General features: G+C 42.4%; 1 protein-coding gene across 5 annotated transcripts in view; it reads right to left on the bottom strand.

The window, feature by feature from the left end:
- Positions 1 to 9,786: 9,786 nt before the first annotated feature.
- The window catches only part of CDIN1 (CDAN1 interacting nuclease 1), a 212,335-nt gene continuing 204,839 nt past the window's right edge, over positions 9,787 to 17,282 (bottom strand). For all 5 annotated transcript variants that reach the window (XM_046010362.1, XM_046010363.1, XM_046010359.1 and 2 more), the window contains one exon: positions 9,787 to 12,088. In XM_046010362.1, coding sequence (XP_045866318.1) covers positions 11,959 to 12,088 — 130 coding nt within the window. In that variant the 3' untranslated portion in view covers positions 9,787 to 11,958. The remainder of the gene's footprint in view (positions 12,089 to 17,282) is intronic.

Raw genomic sequence — 17,282 nt, 5'->3', positions numbered from 1 at the left:
TCTCAGCGTCCTGGGATCAAGCCCCACATCGGGCTCTCTGCTCAGCAGGGAGCCTGCTTCCTCCTCTCTCTCTCTCTGCCTGCCTCTCTGCTTACTTGTGATCTCTGTCTGTCAAATGGATGGATAAAATCTTTAAAAATAAATAAATAAATAAATAAATAAATAAATAAATGTGTGTGTGGCTAAGAGTTTCTATCACAGTTCTCATTTTATTTTATTTTTCACAGTTCTCATTTTAATGATGATGTCCCTAGAGGCTTCAGTCCTTGCATGGACACGGGGTGGATTTTCAGAGTTCCACAATACGATGTACTTGCTGGGGGTGTGACATGATCAGTTGCTAGGTCTGTCCCTTCTGTGGGGAAGTAACTTCCATCCTCTCTCTCTAAAGAGTTTTATCCTGCTTAGGGCTCAGTATTTCTGGGCAGGTCGTGAGCAATCCGTAACTTTGTTAGACATTTCAATCCAATTTCTCTGGCCGTGACATACAAGAAATCACCAAGAACCCTATTCTCAGAAATCAAATTCCCTGGTCAGTTAGGGATGCTTTGGGGTATGAGTAACCGTTGTGCCAGTTATAAGAATTTGGCAGTGCTGACCCAGGCTCTGGTGGTTTCTTTGACTTTTCTTATGGTCACAAGATGGCTACTGTAGCTCCCACCATCCCCTCCTTCCATCTAAAGAAAAAGGATGGCCGGGGCACCTGGGTGGCTCAGTGGGTTAAGCCTCTGCCTTCGGCTCAGGTCATGATCTCAGGGTCCTGGGATGGAGCCCTGCATCGGGCTCTCTGCTCGGTGGGGGGCCTGCTTCCCTTCCTCTCTCTCTCTGCCTGTCTCTCTGCCTACTTGTGATCTCTCTCTGTGTCAAATAAATAAATAAAATATTTTTTAAAAATTAAGGAAAAATGATGGCAGAAAAGATAGTTTCCTTTCATCAGGGAAAAGGTTTCTCAGAGACTTCAGGACAGGTGTTTCCTTGCCGCTCGCCGGCTGCTGTGGTGCTGCAAGCTCGTCACTGGACCAGTCCCCCTGTGCTGCGATAAACATACGCCTCCAGTTCTTGATAAAAGAGCCTCCAATTCCAGCATCTGGGAAGTGACAGTTTCCATAGCAGGGAAGATGCCCTTCCTGGGTCCAGCTCCAGCTGTTTCAATAGATGCTTCTGCGATGGTTAGTAAGGAAAGAACTGACTATTCTAGTGACTCTGTAATTTGATTCCAGGGAGCTGAAAACTCACATCCATTTTAGGGAATGATTGGTTCAAGCCATTTCAGGAACGACGAGTCAGACTTAATGTTTTGTTGTTTTTTCCAGGCTTCCTGTTTTTAATAAGATAGGACACCAGGTTGAGTCCGATGCTAATTATTTTGAAATTTGAAATTTTCAAATTCAATTAATGAGAGCATCTGGATTATCATTATTTTTAATTTTATTTATTTGACAGAGAGAAATCACAACTAGGCAGAGAGGCAGGCAGAGAGAGAGAAGGAAGCAGGCTCCCCGCGGAGCAGAGAGCCCGACGTGGGGCTCGATCCCAGGACCCTGAGATCATGACCTGAGCCGAAGGCGGAGGCTTTAACCCACTGAGCCACCCAGGTGCCCCTATCATTATTATTTTTAAAGACTTTTTTTTTTTTTTTTGAGAAAGAGAGAGAGTGAGCGAGCAGGGAGGAACAGAGGGAGAGCATCTTAAGCAGACTCCCTGCTGAATGTAGAGCCCGACCTGGGGCTTGATCCCATGACCCTGAGATCACGACCTGAGCCAAAATCAAGAGTCTCAACTGACTGAGCCACGCACCCATTCCTGGATTCTCTTTAGATCACACAGCCTGCCATGTTAAAATGGGCCCATTACAAAGTCATTCTTAAGAGCTTTTTATTGTGTTCTGCTGAACTTTGACTATTTGTGAGTAACAAGAGAGTTTTGTCTTTCAAGCCCCCCTTCCATAATTTCTGTAATACACGGGACAGAAAAGGGGCCAGGAGGGTTCTATGAAAGTCGCAATGTTCACGGACTGTTTCCATTCAGTTCAGTTGTTCTTACTGACAGTGAAAGCTAGGGGTTTGGCAGGAGCAGTCCTAAGGGGCCTCGGGACGCCAAGTTTGAGATCTTTGTCTTCCCGTGTACCATTAGATATGGCTAAGAAACTATGAGAAGACATTCTTTGGGTGTTGTAATGTCAGTTGCCCAGACTGACCAATTCATTTTCGTGATTGGGTAGACAAAACAATTTGGAAAAATCAGATGTACTTCAGTTTTCTGACCCAATAGCATGGAGAGAGAAATCTTGTTCTTCAGAAAAAGGGTTTTTCCAAGTTTTCCTTATTGTTATGAAGATGACAGCAATTTCTACCAAAAGCAAAGTTGGTTAGTTACCTCCTGTTAGTGACCCAAGAGCACTTATCCAAGCTGGCAGGGGCATGGCAAAGCCTTGTTAATTGTTTGTAAAATGCTGTCACTTTCCCAGGTGAGGGCCACACTCTCTATGCCCAGCATTACTGTTGGAGTGATCTCCTGCTGCCAAAGAGAATCTGCCTCCAACATGTTGGGCTCCCGGCCTGGATGTTGAGAGGGGAACATCGGTACTTGCTCCATTGTTTAAAAATTGTTCAGCTTGCCTGTGATCTAATGAGGTTTATTTTTAGAGGTGGTGTGCTGGCAAAAGTCATGTCTTTTAAAAAGCCGCCCCAAATGGTGTTACAAACATCAATCAGAAGGAAAATCCAGGAACAAGCCAGTCATTTCCCCCAGATTCCTTTTGCTTTGCTTGCTTTGTTTGTTTCTTTAAAGATCAAATTCAAATAGCATTTTATGCTTTCTTTCACTGCATTAACAGTGGTCCAGAGAATATCTCAATCCCCGTAAAGAAAACTTTTCTATGTAATAAACCCCCGCACCTTCCAGGGCTCATCTGGCGGGCAGCGGATTCGGGCCGTCAATCAGGCGGGTAAGTACTGGCTTCTTTCGGGGCCGTCCTGCTGCCCAAGTTGTATTTATGGCAAAGGCTACGGTCACTATCAAAAGAAACGGGCTCACTGCCTCTGAGCTCCTTCTCCGGAGCAGGAGAATGTTATACTAGACATCTGTCTGTGAAGACAATCAGCTAAACATAGGGACACTTTCAAAGGAGGGTCTTGTTCTGCCGGTCTCTTAACTTTTGGAAAAATGGCTTTTTCTAAATGACTTTTAGAAAAGCAGTAATAAGCCAAGCTATCCACGTTATACTGATTTCTACATTACCCTAGAAAATGCACATTTTTAATGGTGTATATAGTTTATTAAATGGATCCTTCTAGGGTAGTAATATTAATAATTACATAACGTATAATAGAATTATATGTGATACTAGTTTTATTAGGGCTATGATTTATGATGCATTAAGCACTAATCTTATTTAATCCTCCTAATAGTCCTAGGTGATAGGTATTATTTCATTTCCCTGTGACAAATGAAGGAACTGAAGGTTTTAGAGAGTTTGCTTATCTGTAAGTGGATAAGCAGGGATTCCAGTCTGTTGTCAAAGCCTGTGTGAGTCACCAGGTGCCCCGGAGGACAGGTCCAGAATATTCTAAGCTAACCACTTTTGGTGATGACCAGAAAAGTTCATGGATTATTATTGGTTTAAGTATTATCTCATCCTTATATAGAAGAGAAGACGGTAAACATAACATCTGTGGACTCCCCCCCGCCCCCCCCCCCCGATGGACGGAAAATCAGATGAACATGTACATTGGCCAGGGGAAAAAGAAGTCTTAAAAAGTTGCCAGATTCATTCTTAGTGGCACATTCTTAGACGCAATGGCAATGTACAGAAACCACCGCCAAACAGTAAGAGTTTTAGATGATTTAAGTGCAAGTACAATGAAAATTATTTCTGCCAAAACGCCAGTTGATTTCTACAGTAGAGATTAGGGTATCAGGGCAGGGCAAAAACAGTAAGGTTCAGAATGTTCGTTTAAAAATACACCATGATCCTTTACTTTGTAAATAATGTAACTAAGGGACTGAAAATTCCTTCCAGAATAAATTACTAGTCCTTCGGCAGCGAGGGCAGTAGACAGGAGGCTAGGAGGGACAGATTCTGGTCCTGCCCTTAATTCGTTAGCTATGTGACCTTGGACAAGTCCCATAACCTCTACAGACTTCAATTTTTTCATCTACACAATGAAATCTCTGGTTCCTTCAATTCTACAATTCTCTGAGTCTATGAGTCAAACTGGTCTCATCTTTGCTAATGGCTCAATTTTACTTTCCATACACCTCTTAGGGAATTGTCAGGGCGATGTGGGAAAATGCAATTCAGTTTTCACATGAGTTTCTTTGCTCACTCCACGCCCCCACGCTGCCGTTTTTAACCCCTCTGTCATTGCAAAAACACTTTCAAGGATAGTGGGGGAGCAAGTAAGAGGAAAATAATTTACCAAAAGACTGGGTTTTACATTTACATGCAAAGCACTCAGGTCCACTTTGCCATCTCTTTCATTGCTCTGCTTTTTGATTATTCAGTTACGTTGGATTGTTTTTCATGTATTGCAAAAACGCTTCTTAAAAAATTGTAACTTTGAAAACCAGGATGGAGACTTCTATTCAAATCAGCAAGAAACAAAATAGTTTTTTGACTTTTACCTAATTTTCCATGTGCAATGATTTAGTTATTATTTTAGCTGCTAGAATAAACTGATACAAGCACAAGGTTTTAGGGAAATTATTTATATCTTAATAATAAGTATATTAACAGAAACTGCATTACCAGGCAAAACATACCAATCTCCTTTATCCTGGAAAATAAATCCAGGGAGTGTATCTTAAAACCAATACTACAAATATATAATCACGACCTTACAGAAATGCACTGTACTACATAGGAAACTGATGCCCAGATGATATCAATGCCGTGAGACAGAAGGCAGGCACAGTCCGCAGCTGACCTTGAAATCCCAGGCTGGTTTTACTGACAAAACAACAACAGAACACCTAACGAACATATAAGACCATCTCCTAGAAGATAATCCTCAAATCTCAAGATCCTTCGGCAGAGCCCCAAATAGAGAGACCCCATGTTTTTCATCAATAATGTCATTTGACTTGTAGGCATTTACTCAAAGAAATAATTATCTGTGGCCTTCCACTGTTTGAATTTTTAAGCCCTAGTTCTATGGACATATTTAGCTTATGTGAATCACTAAGCCGACTTCAGCCAGGGACAGAGAGTTCACTTGATGTCACAGACCCCGTGGAAAATGTTACTGCTGGTTTTACTGCTCCGGCTGACCAACAAGGATATTTCCAAATGCTTTGAATTTATACTTGCACTAAATATGAATGGCCTAGGGCTGAAATTGGAAATGTGTGGCATCTATGTGATCACAACACACTTCAAAAACGAGTGCCCATAACTGATCATACCTCTATTTCCTGCTGAGTTGAACGCAGTCTCAGAATCTTTAGCAGCAAACGCAGCCGCTATAACCAAATAGTGAACTCTTTTTGCTGCCCATATTCTAGAATTAAAATATCTTATTAAAAGCCTCAAAGGTTTGCCTCTTTCCTTATTATACAGTGACTGACTTTGCTGAAATTTTTAAACCCTTGTTTTCATTTTGGTACGTAATATGGTTTTTTTTTTTTTTTCCCCAAGAACCACCTTTTATTGTGTATTTTAAAATTCCCCACAGCACTGAAACACTTTTAAAATATCCATTAGAGACTCAGGAAATATTTGTGTTTTGAATAGTCTAAATGCTAGAAATAGAAGATCAAAATATCACATAGAACCGAAGAGGACTTGGTCTCAAGACTATGTCAGAGAGAACTGGGTGTCTGTACTCTCCAGACACTGATGGAAGGGATCATGGACCAAATGACCCCCAAAATTAAGGCCTGGGAAACTGGCAAAGAAGAAACATGGAAGTTCTGGTTCCTTTTACAAGTTTCCAAAATATGAGGAAATAGGCCAAGTGCCTAGGACTTTGAAATGATAATGTTTGATTTAATGACTAACAGGGAAACGCCCACTGAGCAGTTCACGGACAGTGTCTCTCCTAAGTCAGATCCTGTTGGCAAATGACCAAAGAAACCTTCTCTCCTAACTCAGTCAGCCACTTCTATAGCCAGGAAGCACTTTGCCAACAACTCAGCATTTAAAAAATGAGCAATTAAAAGGTACTGTTTGCAGTTAATCTAAGAATTTCACCAAATATCTCAAAATTGGTGTGGAAACACATTTGATTTGAGGCCTTAATCTGGAATTTAGAGGAGACCGTTTCTTACATAGAAATGTCAAGATAATGCCTTAAGCCTATTTTTTTTAAAAAAAGAGAAGCGAAGATTTTTAGATGTTCTGGTTTCTTTAGAAATATATTGGATTAGACCATGCACTAGGGCTAACTTGAAGGTAAGCACAATGAGATCTCATGAATTCCCCTTCAAACTAAGTATGCATCCTGAGATTCTCTGATTGATGAACCTGCTTTGAGATTTTGAGGGTTTCTTTTTTTTTTTTTTTTAAAGATTTTTATTTATTTATTTGACAGAGAGATATCACAAGTAGGCAGAGAGGCAGGCAGAGAGAGAGAGGAAGGGAAGCAGGCTCTCCACTGAGCAGAGAGCCCGATGCGGGGCTCGATCCCAGGACCCTGAGATCATGACCTGAGCCGAAGGCAGCGGCTTAACCCACTGAGCCACCCAGGCGCCCGAGATTTTGAGGGTTTCTAAAGTAATTCTTTAATACCAACATTGCTTTTCTGATTCCAGTAAATACACTCAGTTTTCAGCTGAAGAAAATGAGAAACAGGTAAAATTTAAAGAGTTCCAATTATTTCTTTTAATGCAAGTGAATGAGAACATATTTAGTGTAAGTTTCTATTCGTTCCTTTGTTCCTTCCACATGCACAGAGCACCTGTTCTGTGCTAGGAACTCCCTTGGTGGTTGGGGGCTAGGCAGAGAACAAAACAAATACTGTAGGCGGCTTATCATCTAGGTCGGCAATCTCCCCACGAAATAACTGCAGAGGGAAAGAAGTCAACAGTGGAGACCAGGGTGCTTCTATCTATCAGTTTACTTATGAAAGATAGTTTCCGGCAGAGGTGGTTTTGATGACATAAATTTTGATTTGTTCTATACAAGAAATTTCAGTTAATTTTAAGAATGCAGATAGCCTACTATAGACACACTAAATTATTTTTTCTGAATGTATCTGTGTTGAACATAAAAATGGCAAAGTTTTTTTTTTTTTTAAAAGGAAAAAGTGCTAGTTACTCTAGAAATACCTTTAACAATGCCAGTTTGCAGGGGGAATTCATGACGGCGTTAGGTTAATGGTCATTGGCTTCGTGTTCGGCCCTCAATTAAACTCTGAACTTCAATTGTTATTACTTAATTGACTTGGTTCTATTTCACGTCAGCATTTCAAAATGACCTTCCCTTTAAAAAATAAAAATTACGTTGACATAGCACCCTGGGTCTTTAGCTGAGCCTGACATTGCTGTGGGAGTCCCACGCTGTTTTATATATGGTTGGGCCTAGAATTTGCTTAGCTTTGCTATCACTGGGGTACTTCCCATCATCCTTGCCTTTGATAGGAGACAGCTCTAGATAAATCCAAGTGAGGAAGGAAAAGGAATGAAAAACTAAATGCTTCAGGTGCCATGATTATTAAGATGCAAAATAAATCCACAGATACACACTTCATTCTAAGCACAGGGGGTTAGTCTTAAATACCTTCGGTACCAAAATTAAATATTATGCCATGCCTGTTTTAAAAAGGTACTGTCGGTATCTTTTCCTTATACGCAAGCAACTCCAAATGTTTCGTTGTTCCACTTAACTAGATGAAAACTTAAATCCCCTTTACTTACACGTAAAAACAATAAAAAAAAGTTGGATTTATTTAACTAATGAGTTGGATTTTATAGAAAGGAGGTATGACGCCAAGGTCTAACTCTGCTATACTCACGGAAATGAATTAAGGCATCAAATGAGCATTCCCCCTCCCCCTGTATTGTGGAAAAGTTTTAAAAGTCTTTTGGAAGTACTTTGATCCGGCTTTGAAATCATTTTAGTGGATTACTATTGTATGAAAACTCTAATTTATTGTGCTTGACCTAAGCAGCTCTTTGTCTCACAGCCATATTCAAAACAATAGCAGGAAAGTGAAACACACAAGGGGAGCCCGAGCTGTTCTGGTTATTATTTCATAATCCAGCTTCCTTATTTAATCTTTGGAATCCAGGCATGGTCTTAATAAAAGATCACGTTGACTATGCATGGGAAGGTTAGTTTGGGGCTCTACAGTGAGAGGGTCCCCATTGTGTCACCGCCACACTTCCGTCCCCGAAGAGTGACTCTGGGGACAGGTTGGGATAAGTGCTGCTCTGTAAATGGTGACATTGTAGGCAGACTCCCCATTGTTTGGATTTCGGTTTCCTCTCCTGTGGAGCTAGCTCTGCTCCTTCACCCTAAGGAACCTTGTCCCAGTTGGGAGATTTTCTGCCTCACCTCCCCCCAACCCCCACCGCTGCCCCCCCCCCCAACTTGCTCTCATTGGATCACGTGGAAAAGGGCGAGATTCTCCTAAGAACAGGTGAGAGGTGCTTCTCTAGTGAATTGATAGGCATTTTACTCATTTTAATCAGCACACACCCTCCCTTCCCTCCCCTCCCTCACTCAGGCTCAAAGCCGCTTTAAACCTCACTTGTGTTTCTGGCCCTGTTTGCTGAAACGCTTCCTCACAGCCTAAACCTCAAACCACATTAGAGCCTGTCAAATCTTATCTGAGAACTTCCATGATTCTTCAGATTCTTCTGGTGTACTTGCTCCCCGCTCATCCCCACACTGAAGGCACACGAATCAGGATTTAGATGGGATGCGAGGTAGTTTTGGGATCCTTTGCCAGAGAGCATTGGAGTCCATGAGTAGTGAGGAAATGCAGAATACATGCCACGTGTGTGAACACCGGGACATGAGCGTGAAGGGAAGAGGACAGGGCAGAGGTGGGTGAAGTGAGGTTGCACATGAAAGCAGCAAAAATTTCAGTCAGTCGAAACGCTAGGTCTGTACTGGGAGAGCATGTTAAAAAGAGCCTATGACTAAGGTATCTCAGTTCGACAGAGGCCAAGGAACAACGGTTGGAGGTTTCCAGGCAAAGCGAGTGAATTAACTGCTCACTCGGCCGCCATGCCCTGATTAGCATGGCCCACCAGGGACTGTTTAGTGGATGACCTCGCCCAGAGCTCTACTCGATCCCCCTTTTGGCTTGAAGGAGTTAATGCATCCCCCAAAGACCAACAATGTATCATCCTTTGCAGCATGGACTCAAGCCTCACTGATAATGAGCAGGTACACACACCTATAGTTAGAAGAAAATTATTCCCCCTGGAGATCCAGCCTTCTGCTTTGGACCCCTAAGCTTTCCCTTTTATATATGGCTTTAGGAGTGTTGAGAAAAGTTGACATAAACCTCACTAGAATGCAGGTGAAAAAAAATCCTCCAACTTTTTTTGTTGGGGTGGGATGTGTAGGTGGAAAGGAGTCTATGAAGTCACCTTAAATATCGGTGCTGGGTCAGCCTTGCCCTCAGTGGACCCCGAGCCACACTTCAGATGGGGACCTATGTCTGTGACCGCAGATGCTTGACAGAACATCATTTAGTTTTACACACTCCTACTTTATACGCACTCCATCACATAATTTATCACTGCAGTTTGCAAAATCTTCCATAAAACAAGATTTGGCTTTAATGATAATGTTCTAATGATGACAGCAATTAAAAAAAAAAGTTGTCATGGCTCACTTTCTAGAGCCATTTTTATTGTTAAAACGGAAAAAAAAACGCCAAAACAAGAAAAAAAACCTAAACAAGTAAACAACGCCTATCGATAAAACAGAGGTAAGTATTTCTACCATAAAAGGAAAAAGAACAAGGAGATTTTAAGCTTCCCATTTGGGAACTCGACTTCTGTCTCCCTACACTCTTCCAATAGAGTAACAGTCCTAATAATCACGTTAGTTTTATGTGGGCAAAAGCTTAGTTTGAATAACTTGTAACTTTATCATGATATGTATAGTTTGCTGGTTTCTTTCCCACTTTTTAGGACCAAATGTTAAACCCCCCTTCATGGAGAGGTGGTGTTGCCTCTGCAGAGAGCAACAGCTTCTCCCAACACAGGAGGTCAGGGCACCAGGTAGAAGGAGGACTACGAAATGCGAGCACCTCTTTTTATCTTTTCATTTATTTGTGCCCCCTCCTCATAAATTTGTTTGATGTAAAACAAATCCTCGACAAGGGTTTAACAGGCTTTTCAACATCTGTGCAGATAAATGTAATTTATTCCTAAAGCAGAAAAAGCAGCTTAGAGGAGGCCATGGAAACTGTTTAACAACAGTTTTGGTTAAAGTGTGTGTGTGTGTGTGTGTTAAGTAATGGCAGTGGTTTCAGATCACTCCCTTGCACTCAAAATCTGCTCGATACTTTTGCACTGAAACAGACGCCTGCCGGAGCCTCCTTCCCAGCTCATCTTCCTTTTTGTTCAGTGCAACCCACAGCAGAGTTCAAATCCACACGTCTGGACCGGACGTGTCTGTGTCCTTCAAGAGGAGCGGCAGCTGGCAGACTTTTGCAAGCCTCCTTTAGGTACCAAGTGAACAAGGTACAAATGGTATATTTAGTTTTTTGAAAGAAGCAAGCAGTGTATGTAACTTAAAGGTGTCTGCAGAAGTTCTCAGTTAATTCCAAAGTCATCTTCGACATTTTAAAACATATGTATTTTCAACAAGGGGGCAAATATTTTATAAATACATCTTGGGGAATAGAGAAGTTTTTAGTCTCCCAAACTGCAGATTTATAATGAATTTATTGATGTTTTCCTTTAGACTGAAGTTTGGTTTGCAGTATAAAAAGTGAATAGATTAAAGTGAACAAATACAAAATCCCTTTTATTTTGCTTATTTGAAAAAAATCACTCCAGGTTTATTTCTCTTACACTTAATTCATTCAAAGTTGCTAATACCTAAGTTATCTGAGTGTTATGTAATTACGTAGTATAAAATGCAGATACAAAGCAGCGCACAGAATGTGCTTTAAAAAAATTGTACTCCTAAAAATACTGACTACCCATACATACTGACAAGTAGCCATGTTTAAAAATAAACTTTTGCCCAGGCTGGTGCCACGCTTCAGTGGTCTCCCCTGAGCCCCCCAGTCCAAAGGAGGAGTATGGTTTCCAGACACAATGTAACCAATACTTGTACAGGAGATAAAGGGAAAGTCTTTGGTGTTCAAATAAGTATTATAAATAGAGGAAATTCTCATCAAGTATATTTTTTCAGCTTGGCCTAATGCCAGTGAAGTCAGGAAACCGTAAAGACTGGACAAAACTAGCATGTGCTACCATCAAGGTCTACTGAAGCCTTGCAGGTGAGAACAGAAATCGAGTTTCAGCCTCCACGTCTTCCACTCTGCTCATCTGTTAGATTATTCCTTGATGGGGATGCAACACTGGGTCCCCATGAGTGAATAGGAAGAGAACAGGGGAAGGAGGGGGGAAAGAATGAATGGAGGCTTTTTGGTGGGCGGGGGAAGAGGGTGATTCGGGAACTGGGAGGAGAATTGAAAAATCACACCTTTCAGTTCCCACATTTCTTCTTTTGTTCAGTATACAAGGAGAAACCATCCGGAAGGAAGAGAGATTATGACTATCTGTAAACTAACTGTTTGACAGAGACAGAAACGCTGATAATGAGTGGGTTGTGTCTGTAGTTCTTGGCTGTTCACATCACAAGGGATGAAGGAAAACAGAAACTCCTGATATGTTTGTCTGAAGAGGTAGTGGTGTGGCCACGGGCAGCAAGAGTTCAGCTCAAGTTCAGGGCAGATGCTGCCAGGAGTTGACACGGCAGGAAAGTCAAATTGCTTCCGGATTCACCTCTTCCTCCTGGCTTCTCTTCCAGGATCATCAGGGTCAGGCGACACTGTGGCATAAGGTGACGATGTCCGTGGGGAAACAGGCTTTGAGCAGGATGCCCCGCTCCCGGTTACAGTCCAGCTCCTGGATGAAGCCGTACCAATAGATGACCAAGCCCGGTCCGAATCTGCAAAAACACGGGAAGACAGCATGTGTGTATTGTATCAATGTCATTCTAGAGAAAGGTCATCTTGGAAGCACTGCTAACATGATTCAGTGACATTACTGTGCAAAGCTTTTGTTTCGGTTGCTACCGTTGGGTCAGAGGGCTGAACTTTCAGGAATGAGCTTAGTTAGTAGAAATACCACTACTGTCTTGGACAGATTTGGGACCTTTCAAGGAACTTGAAGTATCGCAAATGCACTCGAGGGCCCTAATTACCTTCCAGTAAGGTGTTCTGAAGTGGGCTGATGTGAGTACCTAACTGATGAAGAACATCAGAGTCTCCCCACTGATGAGCTGGGGAGCACCAGATTTGGGATTTTTGTCTCCTAATGCTACCTTACCCTACTTGTCTATTTTCAACTAAGGAGGGAAATAAAAGAGTGAAGAATAAGGTAAAAAGCCGAACAGCTCAAGGCCATCTTCTGGCTAGCATGTTCTATGCGCACAATCAAGGGCAGAACTCCCTTCTGCCATCCATTCTTTCAGCTCTTCAAAAACAAACAAACCCATATGGCAACAGGGATCCCTCAGCGAGACCTCATCCCCGACCCTTCATCTCTGCATACAACCTCTGTATGTGTGAAACTGGGTTGTAGGTTCTTATCATGAAGATGATGGATAAGGTTGTGTGGACTTGTGAAGACGTATATAGAAAGACGCTGGCTTAAAACCCCCATCTTTCTCAATTGTGCCTCCAAATTATCTCCAAATGGGTTAGCAGCAGACTCAGGAAGTAGCCCTACAGACGACTTCACCCATCAGGAAGTTGAGACCTCTAGGCTGGGTTCATAAAGATGTAATCACTATCCATCACCGCGCACACGGAGAGGTTTTGCACTTCAGTTTCACGTTTTTCCTACTGAGAGTACTTAATTAAAGGGCAGCACTACTTTGGGTGTCATGTTGCAGGAATTTTGCAGTGAAATCATAAATTATGAATGTTGGGTTAGTAAAAGGATGTCTAAAAACAGAACTGCTTTCTGTATTCTGACATTACGGCAGGCTGAGCCACGTTAGGCCAAAAATCTTTTTCCCTCATTGATTTATTACATGCTGTAGTGTACTTGCCAAAAACTAATAGTACAGTATGGGCTGCAAGATACTGTATGCACGGGAACACGTTCAGTGGGGTGTCATGGAACGGTTTATTTGGGGATTCACATCCGTAGGGTAGCTGAGTTGGATGCAAGGTTAATTCAGACTTTTGGACAGAATCAGGAGATGGCAGCCCATCTACAGAGGAGAGGCTCTGGGGGAGCCCCAGGAGCTGTGTACAGTGAGGTGGCCTTGGAGCACTAGGCTCAGCGAGATTTCCCTGTGTTCGGGGCTGCCCGCAGATGAGCCTGGTGAGCTCTGGCTTCCATTTCATGAGGGCTTCTTAGTAACTTGCACTAACAGTGGTCTGCATTTGGGACATCTACCATTTGGTACCTCTATTTTATAGAGAACTCCGATTAGTAGTAAATGATGTCTGATTTGTCCAAACAAGTCTGGCAAGGGCAGGAAGAGCCGCAGTTCTGAGGACCGTGTCTGAGGAGCCCCGAAGTCTCCTGTCTATGAAGCAGCCCGAGTCACCGCCTTGACGGACCTAACGCTGAGCTCAAGACATTTCTCCATTGGGTTATGCAGCCATCTGGGAGACCACGATGTTCTTTGGAAAGGCACTAATATTTTTACAAAGGGAGGAAAAAATGTGATCTAACCAGTCATGGAAAAGAACAAAAGAATATATGGGGGTCATAAACAACAAGCTCAGTATTTTAAAGATTTAATAAAACCAAAACACATATCACCAGCGCTGAGAGAGCAGGAGCAGCAAGCACTTTCCCTGAACAGTTAAATCATGAGCCAAAGGACACGAAGCATGACAGCTCTTCGCAAAAATGGCATTTTCCAGGCAGGAAAGCCAGGCTGGGGAACACCTCAATGCCCAAGAAAATGGACTGGTTTCACTTGCGAGGCAACAGATGAACTCTGCAACTTGAAAGGTTTCACGAGGCTGTGAATGTGAACATTTCGTTGTAGTGGTTCACTGCTAGGACTCCCTGAAGGTAGGATCATGGATCTCTAAATGATTTTCAGTATATGGTAGTGACGCATCATAAGGCTCTACCATCTAAGTCTGTTTCTTTCTTGGCTTGTAGATGGAACGGTATTAACTCGGAACTATTAGCCCTCTCCCAAGGCTCAGAAGCTCTAACGATATGCACTTCATTAAAAAACAAGGCAACACAACTTGTCCTTGTAAATGGCAATTAGTAGGCAAAGGCTTTCCAATTCTGTGTTCTTTGAAAGATGGAAGTAATAGGGACTCACAGGGTGACAAATTTGGAAATTTCATGATCGAACAAGGTCTGGCTGTGTTCCTGATACCTACTTCACTGTATCTCTGAGCTTTCTCCCACAATTCAGTATCCAGAGAGATTATCAAATGGCTGGCGAGATAACCTTCTAGCAACATATCTGTTTATGAAGAGGCTGACCAAATTAAGTGACTTTATAGAATCAATTCCTTGGATATCTGAACCAACAGAAGGGAACACTTTGGTTGATAATTAAAAAAAAAAAAATCTAACACTAGCATTTCCTTTTGAAAAGGTGTAAACTAGGAAGAAAACAGGACCCAGGAAATTTTTAGGTAGGTCAAGTACATGCTTGTAGGTTGAGTGATTTCACCTCTTTGATGCCTGTTCCCATTTATTGGGGCACTACTGTACAAGAATGAGATCACTGAGAAGGCAAACATAACCTTGTGGCCAGTACAAATCAAAGAGACTGTTAACAGCATTGAAAAGGAACCAGAGTCCTTGGGTGGGAGGGAATGAGCAAAGCAGAAGGTTGGTCTGCTGCTGGGTTTGCAGTTCTTCCTACAAGTCGGACACACTCAGGAATGGGATGTATATGGATTATCTGAATGGATTCTGTAAACACATTTCAAGGTTGACTATAATTTTAAGGTTACTATACGCGTGATCAAGTAAGAAGATCAAAGGCTCCATCCAAATGGATTTTAAAGACTCCTGTGGAGCAAAGAGAGAATGTGAGGGAGTCCTTTTGCTTACAAATGAAATACCACCAAATGTGCAAAAACAACAAATACCTCCTGGGGGGAAATAAAGAAAGAAAAAGAAAGAAATGGGAGGTGGAAGTTAAGAGCCAGGACAGACCCGGAGGGTGTGTATGAAAGAGGAAAGTCCCGGTAAGTAACAACAGCCTTATAAACGTGTGTGGAGGGGTTTCTCTGGTGTCCTCTCATTTTAGAGTATTTAGAGAAGTTAAATGGGAGACTATGGAATGAAAGCTGGGTACCCTTGTGTGGTTTTTGTGCACATCTGTACCCCAGAGATTATCTCTGCTAGAGTCGTGATGCTGCTGCCGGCGAAGACCATGTTTCATTTACACACGAGTTCCCCAGGCCTAGCACAGTGCCTGGCTAGTGTTGGCTCCTCTCAAGGGCAGGAACAGAGTGAACGACAGGATCAGACAGGTCTCTGCTGCTCGCTGAATCACTGGCCAACCAGCGGTAGCAAGCTTGCTGGCAAAATTCACCCACTCTCATGGCCTGGCCTTTTTACTAGGGACCATGATAGCCCACGGATGGAAAATTTACAGATGACGTGGATGATGGCAACAGTTACAATGTTACCTATTACCACTTCCGTGGCACTTACTATGTGCCAGACACTGTTTAAGCACTTCACACGCATTCAGCCATTTATTTCTCAGTGTCACTCCACGAGGTAGGTGCCATTAATGTCCCCGTTTTGCAGATGAAGAAACTGAGGCAGCACAATTAAGCAGCTGGCCAAAGGACTCATGGTAAAAAGTGGAAGAACTGGTTTTGGAACCTCTGGCAGTCTGGTTGCAGGGTCTGTGACTGTCTCACTGCGAGGTAGCAATTGACAGGGGATATCCTATTAGACCTTGACCTGAAAAGAGAGGAAGTGCCTTCTGCAGCAGGGAGACCATGTCTGGAGGGTTGCGCAGGTTTCCGGTGTCACGTTTTAAGAGGAAGATCTCTCGTCTGGAATTGATCTGGAGGAGAATGCTAGGATATTTGAGGAACTGTTAGAATAACAGAGCATGTGTGACCTAGAAATAAGCACGTAGGGTGGTAACATGCTCATTCACCAGCCTCTGATTTTTAGGGCACTCCTGGGGAGAAGGGATTAGCTTCATGCTGTAGCTCTCGCGCAGACTTAGGGCAATGTCTCCAAGTTACCCAGAATTGTATATTAATTCAACTTGAAGAACAATTTTTCTACCAAAGTAGCTTTTGAGAACACAGAGTGAGCTGCCTTACAAATTAGTGACATTTCTGTGACTGGATCTATTAAATCGAGGCTGGGCTTTCATCAATTCTTTAAAAAAATGGAGCCAGCCCGTAAGTTTTTTTTTTTTTTTTAAATATGAAATCCTGCGTATTCAGCATCTTTTGAGAAATTAGTTGATCTGGCAACAATCAGCTGGAGCTAAGCAACAGCTGCCCCCTTCAGACAAGACATATGTTTCAGGTTTGGTGCGGTCCCCACCATTCTCTGGTACTCCCTGAGGTCGAGGCTCAATACCAGGTACCATCTATCTTCGTGCGGGTGCCACAGACTGTCCTTGCAGAGACCCATTCTCAATGCTCCCACCTCTATCAAATTTGGGAAAGCAAAAGAGAATGGCAGAGGTTTTTGTTTCAAGAAAGAAATCAAAGAAGCCACATTTCTTTTGCTCTGCCTACTCTGCCTGATTAATGCGGTCTACCTGTCCCAATGGACATTTGAATTCTTGACCCCAGTCCTGAGATCTCAGAGGTTCCCAAACTTGGGCCAGAGCCTCTTGAGATAATAGATTCTTATGCACACCAAGCACTATCCTCAGACAGAAAAAATAAAGATGTCTTATTTTAAACATGCAGATAAAATAGGATTCACAGTAGTTTTCTGTCATTATGTATTGTCTAGGTGGGATCTAAAAGCACAGCTATAATCACATGGTGGGTAGCAAAACTTGTTTAAGGATTTTCAAATTCGGCAAGATGGGGAGAAGTTGTTCTAATTTGGCCAGAACTTCTATGGGGTGGATGTTACATACAGGTGGAAAAGTACATACAAAGGAGTGTCTATGAAATGGGTAACTGTAAGGCATATTAAAGACTTGTGAAAAT

This window comes from Meles meles, chromosome 6 (genome assembly GCF_922984935.1).
Source record: "Meles meles chromosome 6, mMelMel3.1 paternal haplotype, whole genome shotgun sequence".
NCBI classification, from domain to species: Eukaryota; Metazoa; Chordata; class Mammalia; order Carnivora; family Mustelidae; genus Meles; species Meles meles.
The sequence above is the reverse complement of the archived record's forward strand: the minus strand, read 5'-3'. Positions and strand labels throughout refer to the sequence as shown.